This window comes from Phaseolus vulgaris, chromosome 2 (assembly GCF_051622355.1).
Source record: "Phaseolus vulgaris cultivar YP4 chromosome 2, ASM5162235v1, whole genome shotgun sequence".
Taxonomy (NCBI): Eukaryota; Viridiplantae; Streptophyta; class Magnoliopsida; order Fabales; family Fabaceae; genus Phaseolus; species Phaseolus vulgaris.
This window is the reverse complement of record NC_143499.1, coordinates 32671879-32678908: the sequence shown is the minus strand read 5'-3', so window position 1 is coordinate 32678908 and position 7030 is coordinate 32671879. Positions and strand designations below refer to the sequence as shown.

Here is a 7030-nt window from a genome sequence, read left to right as displayed (position 1 = left end):
TGAAAATTGCTACATTATGCATGACAAAAGCATATGTGGCAATATTCTAAAATTCACAACAACAAAAATCGTACTTTTAAAAAGGTTCTAGACCAAACCGTCTTGAAAAAACATCACCAAATCTCTTTTAACGAGGATTCTTGGTTAGAATCGTCGTTAAATCCCTTTTAGAATAACTTATAACAATAATTCTTGATTAGAACCGTCTTTAAAAGTGAACTATCATTCAATTTTTTTCTCCATTAACAACAATTTTGAGTTAAGTATCGTAATTTTGTTTTATGACGATGATTTTTTAACTGTCGTTAAAAGTCATTTTTTTAACTACATCATATTTAACAATGGTTATAAAACTATATTCAAATGTTGTTTTTAATCATTTTTAAAGGTTATGTCTACAATAGTGTTTTCATCCTTTCATGTCGTATATATGAAATTTTTGTCTGACTTTGACCGATGATAATAAGAAGTTTCTTTATTTCTTTTTTTCCAAACTTTCTTCCCCCTCTCTCTTCTTTCTACTTTCTCTTCATGTTAGTCATTTTCTTTCATGGAGAATTCTATGAGTTTCCCAAACCAATTTTTTAAAAAATATATTATATACCATATTGTTAAAAATGTCTTCTATTATGGAAAGAGTATGTTTAAAGGTTGAAAATTTGACCAATCTTCATGAAAGTTCCAAGTGACTATAGGAGGATTACCATCGGTGGTAATCTTGATAATTTATCATTATTTTGATCCTATACTTTTTATATGATATGATACACTTGGTAATCTAATCCAATACCGAGAATGCGATTATTCAACTAATGAGATTTTTGTTTCTGATAAAATTCTACTAGTTAGATAATAACCCATTAATGTAAACAATTACACTCATTCAAGTGAATTTATTTTAAATTCTACTTACCTTGTTTGACTTTCAGTTCGTGACGATGCACACACTAGGATCAGTTCTTAATTAAAACTCCAAAATGTGTCATTATCATTTCCCTTGTTATTAGTATTTTTTATACAAACCCTTATTGTTAATATTGGCAAGCATAAACCAATCTCATAGGCACGCATTTCATTGCTTTCCACGCGGCTCAACGACCTTTGTTTTTTTCAATCAACACTTCCGTCATCTTTTGGATAAGACAAAGTACAAAGATTCACGTTAACTTTGGAAACATATTTGGCTTCAATTATTGACATATAGTGCAGAATTTGCGAACTATATACTTGGTCAAAATAAATTATCATTGTATTCTTTACAAAAAGTGAGCGACCATATCTAGTTTCACATGCTTCCGAGGCATGATCAAAGCATGTGGTTTGAACTGAATCAAGATAAGGAATGTAACTCATGATGTATGAACTTTAATTAAGAGGCGTCTAACTTCTCCTTCTATACAAAAAGTGTCAATTAGACAATGAAAATATATATTTTGACATAACATATTTGACATCCTCGTACAAAGAGTCTTCATGATTATTATATGGACGAAGCTTATCGTCATGACTAGACAACATTCTAACTCTGTTTTTGTTTTTTCCTATCCTAGTAGATCTTTCATTTGCTTCACATATACTCGTGGCCAATGGTGCTACTCTGTTTCATTTAGTACTTACCCGAGTCTGATACATAATTGTTGGCCATTTCAACCGGTTGAGAATTTACAAAGGGATCAATTCCAATATTGGCATTGCTAATTTGAAAATCAAAGGTTGAGCAATAGGAGCCATCAGATAAAATAGGACCCAAGTAATTCATATCCAAAAGGTAAGTGAGGGACCAAGTCCTGGGAAGGTTCATCATTTTCTGTTCATCATTATTTGCAGCTATAAGATTAGTCATTTGAACTTTTGGGTGTGTCTCTTTGTGCTCCAGTGTTTTTCCCGTGTTCTTCTTCTTATAAATTCTGCACAAGACCCAGTCATCCAGCTGATGAAACATCCAAAACCAAGGGAAATGTCAATTATTAAGTAACATTAAATATTGAAATAAAATGTTAGATTTCACAAAGTTAGGAGGACAAGGCTTTAAAGGTTTACCCTCATGGACCCAATTTTCCTGTTAACTGGTTGTTTTGATTCTGCCAATCGGTACTCATGCATAATCCAATCAGTCTTGTCACCTTTTGGTGGCCTACCCTTGTAAAATACTAGGGATTTCTTCACCCCAACAAGCTTAGATCCACTATAGATTGCCTTATCTGTGCCAGTAGCCTTCCAATACCCAGATACTGTTGCTCGGTTAGGCCTCACCCCGTTTGGGTACTTCCTGTCTCGTGGACTAAAGAAATACCATTCATTTTCTCCAAATTCTGTTTTATCTGCATTCCAAGATAACAACAAGTGCGTTAGATCCATCTTCATTTAACAGTTCAATATTTGAGATTGTTGATTTTGACAGATGTCAAAGCATCATGACCAAGTAGTCTATGAAAAGGTTGATTTTCCAGATAAGGTAGGTGAGATTGTGCATTTCATGTTTCAATCCCAAAGAGCTCTTGCATGAAGGAAGATACAAGAGATGAAACAAAAATTGGGTGAAACATTTATAGAGACATGGTGCAACAAGTAGAAAGCTATGCATGAGAAGCTAATAAGAAAGCTTTGGGAAGTGATGTTACTATATACCTGGCAATTCCCATGGATCAAACTTGTAGAGATCCACTTCTGGGATGATGGAAGCAGGGCAAGGCTTTGATGTGGCTTGGTTGCAAAGGTAGTAGACGATTAGTTCCTCGTCCGTTGGGTGAAACCTAAAGCCAGGGGGGAGTTCAGAGGGTGTGGTAGCATCCATTGAGTGAAAAATATGAACTTGGTTTGGCACAAGAAAAGGGGAATAATGAAGTGAAGGGTTTGCAGAGAAATGAAGGTGTTTGAAATGTTTGCAAGGAGATTGGTGCTGCTTTTATCTTTGGGGGTTTGATAGGATAAATTTTACTATTCATAGTACATGCGTCACCAGGCATGCATGCACCAATGGGGGGTCACAACTATTTCACATGTATATCTGTTACTGACTTTTGCACATGGTTCAAAGAACCACTGCTAACGTCTATATCCATATCAAGTAATATTCAATTCTCATTTCTCCATTGGAATGTTATTGCCAATTGCAGCTTTATATTCCCACTTAAATGTACTCAGCAGCCAATTTTTGTGTCCTCTCTGAATTGTTAAAGAATGTTTTTTCACCTAATTAATACATCATTCTTTGGTCCATGCAATAATGTTTAAAGAAAACAATAGTAGAAAAGTTTCCTTTTCCTTTTTTTTCATTTTTTGTAGTGGAAGTATGTGATTAGAAGTTATATGTTTATTCTACATGTTGTCTATTTGCATCAATCATTTGTGCTGATTTGAACTCAAAATTCTTGCTAAAGGTTTTACCGACTCTATTCACTCCTATACTTGGAGTATTGGTAAATACAAAAGGTAAAATGAGATTTAAATATCTTATTTTTCAATTAAACTTGATTTTAAAAGCAACATTTTTTATTCTCAAACAATTGTAATATAATATGCATTAATAGCCATGCCTTTTTTTGTGACTAAGGTGGCATCGTTTGCATGTGACGTAATGTGTCTAGATACGTATTGCAATTTTAATAAATGAAGGAAAAGAATGTTGGTAGTTAGAAAATTTAAAATAGATGATAATTAAAAAAGCAAAAAGTGTAAATAAAATTTAGTTAGAGATTAATGATAGATGTGTTCAGCAATGACGCAGCTCCTCAATCAGTTGCAAAATATGCTGAGGATTGGGAACATGTGTCTTCTATGTACGGGTTAACAAAATTTCAAAGTTGGCACTCTCAGCAACCACACAATCATGGGAATCCAAATTAGTTGAGTCAATTTTTCACATAATGAAACCCTAATTACATATTTCAAATTTAATTTAACCACATAATTACCCAATCATTCTAAATTACACAAACTATTAACACGAATGCAGATAATGCTCATCCGCCAAACACAACGAAACGCAAGCTTTCTTCATGACATGAAGAAGTGCAATTTTTTTAGCACACTCTTTATGAACGAACACACATTATTAAAATTCACATTTTCTTATTGGATCCCCGCAATTTAACGAGTATTTTTCTTCTAGGATTATAGTTTTCAGTATATCTTAAACTATAATTTCTGATTTTCTTTATTATCTTTGATGAGATTGTTACAACATATATTTTTTTTATAGAGCTACACAGATTGCAAGAAATTATTCGTGCAAAAAATAGGAAAAAAAACTCATGAAGTACGCAACAAAATTAGGAGGTTTGTTGTTTGTGGAGGTAACAAATCTAGAACCGTAAAATATAAGGTTTAAGAGTACTTGCACAAGTATTTAGGAAGGATATAATATTTTTAAAGTTTAGTACTATTCGAAATAAATAAAATATTTTTAGAATGTATAAACTTACCAGGCCAAGTTAAACGAAATTAAGACAACAATTTATTTTTCTCTAGTTTCGTATATGTGTGAACGAGATTATTGTTAAAAACGTGACCAGTTGTCTTGAATAAATTAAATTCTCTGAAAATATTTAAAAAATGTAACAATGTTTTAGAATAAAGTAATCGAAATATATAGGATAGGTATAATGGATAAAAAAATTGGTGGGTGGTGTCCATTTTCATTTTGACAGAAATGTGGATAAACATTGATGTAACGTTAACGTACATGGACTTGTTGACTAGTTCAACACGACGTCATGGATGTTGAATTCTTGATTTCTATGAATGGAAGAGGATGAATAAAAGTGTGAAACATAGCCATAAAGTGTGAGCAACAACACTTATTATGAGTCACGAACGTTCTTTCCTTTCTGAAAAATGTGTGGGTTACTTGGACTTGGGTTATTGTTAGCACTACATTTGTAGAAAATGGAAAAATAATCATACAACAATATCATGATATCATGCACTCATGTGGACCAGTAATTGGAGTTCCCATCCACTTTTCCAAAGAATATTCTCCTTTCCATATTTTCATTCAGACTTTCCTTCATTTCATTTTTAAATTCTTAAATGTGTTATGTATTAGTTTTACTTTGATTCAACTTAGCTACCCAAAAGGGAATTCAAACTTAAAAGAAAATTTTCTGGTTCTTAACATATTGTTTGCTTTAATAGAGATTGAGAAGAGAGAGAGAAAAATTACATATATGAGGAGACTTATCATAAAAATTATATTTTATAGCTAATATAGTTTTAAAATTTTAGGTTAAACTTTCTATTTTTTATTTTTTTTTAATCTCTCATCCATTTTTTATTTTATCTTATTTGAATTAAATATGAGTTGAACTCTCTACAAAATAAAATAAATAAACTTTCTATCGATCAGGAAATTTTTTGAGAGAAAATACTAGAGAGTTTTCATATTAATAAATTATAAATATTAGTTAAAAATGATAAAAAAAACCACTTCTAACCTAAAATTTTAAGATAATAAATTTACAAATTTTTTATTTTATTTATCTTACTCTTTTTTTATTAATGTGTACTCACTCATACTTATAATATCTTATTATTTATATGTCCTTAATGTAATGAGATATAAGGAGGACACGTATACCTAGCCGTTTGGAGTTTATAACCATTGATGTAGACCATGTACTGAAGTGCTTGGTGTCTTTGCCAAATGGTTTTGAATTCTTTACACAGTACTGTGACAAATATCAAGAACACCAATAATGCATATTTTGAAAATGGTGGACGGTTCAACAGAACCACTCCATTAACCTCTTTCATTTTTAAGGAAATTTATTCATTATTCTCATTTACTTACTTTACTTTGTTGCTCATTTTATCATGCTTTAATTTTCTTTTCCTATTATTCTGCCAATTCTTTTGCCTCTTTGCAAAACTTTACTTTTACTCATAAAATACAAAAGATAAAAACATTATAATGATGAATACGAATTGTATATTATTAATAACAACGTATTATTAAGTTACTTACTAAGTTTTATATGTATGTTATTTATCAATAAGAAAGTGTCATAAATTCTATCGAAAATATTATTAACGTTGATAATAGCATAATAAGTACTTATATAATTTTTTCTATATTTCATTAATATTAAGAAAATAAGTTTTTAAGCTGAAAGTTTGAAAAACACGGCCTACTTTAAATAATAAAAAAATCCTTAATTTTTTTTTTTTTTTTTTACTGAAACCAAGTGAAAATTATTTTCACCCTAAATTTATTTTTTTATTGAAATTATGTAAAATTATTTCCACCAATGTTAAATTTATGCAGTGATTTAAATATAGTATTTTTTAAAGAAAATGAATAAAACTTGTATTGGTGTACAATTTGAATGATAAATCAAATTGTTGGAGTTATGTATTTCTTTATTAATTAAATTAACGCATCAGACGTTAATGGTAATATTTAAGTTAATTTTGCGCAAATGAAGCTTATCACATATATCTCATTTATGTATAGAAGTTATTTATGGTTATAGCTTAATCAAATGATTTGATTTTATTAATTATTGTACTACCTGCAGTTCAAGGTAAGTTCGTACCCAAACCTTCCAGCACCTTGTTCTATCGATATTTTGACGTAATAAATTAAATGAACTATAACTAATCGTTTTAACAATTATCAATGAAAGAAAGAGTTTAATTATCTTCAAAATCATGATTAAGAGACAATGAATCTACATGTATCTAACATGATGATCTCCTTACAGGGAGGATTTAAAGACAAAAAATTATAAATAAGTATAAATTTTTGAAATAAAAAGTCATAAACACTAATGATCTTTAACACATAATTCTAATACAAAACTACATATGACTTGAGTATCGGACTTGTAAATACTTTCTAAAATTATAAAATTAAATATGCGAAAAGATCATATACCAATAGAATTGGAGGCACGAATACTCCAATACAACGACTTAAAAACTCTCGTGTAAAAAATATTTAATCTTATAAAAATAACTATTTTAAAAGTTGAGATTTTATTTATGATTTGAAGACGATTCATAAATAGAATAAAAATAAATTTAAATA

The 7030-nt window shown here is 30.0% G+C and overlaps 1 protein-coding gene across 1 annotated transcript; it reads right to left on the bottom strand.

Annotated features, from left to right (window-relative positions):
* Positions 1-1411: 1411 nt before the first annotated feature.
* On the bottom strand, positions 1412-3105 carry LOC137811551 (NAC domain-containing protein 2). Its single transcript, XM_068613338.1, has 3 exons — positions 2629-3105; positions 2041-2321; positions 1412-1930 (listed from the first exon to the last, which is right to left on the bottom strand). Exons 1-3 carry the CDS (start codon positions 2792-2794, stop codon positions 1607-1609), a joined length of 771 nt encoding a protein of 256 aa, XP_068469439.1. The 5' UTR covers positions 2795-3105; the 3' UTR covers positions 1412-1606.
* Positions 3106-7030: the final 3925 nt, after the last annotated feature.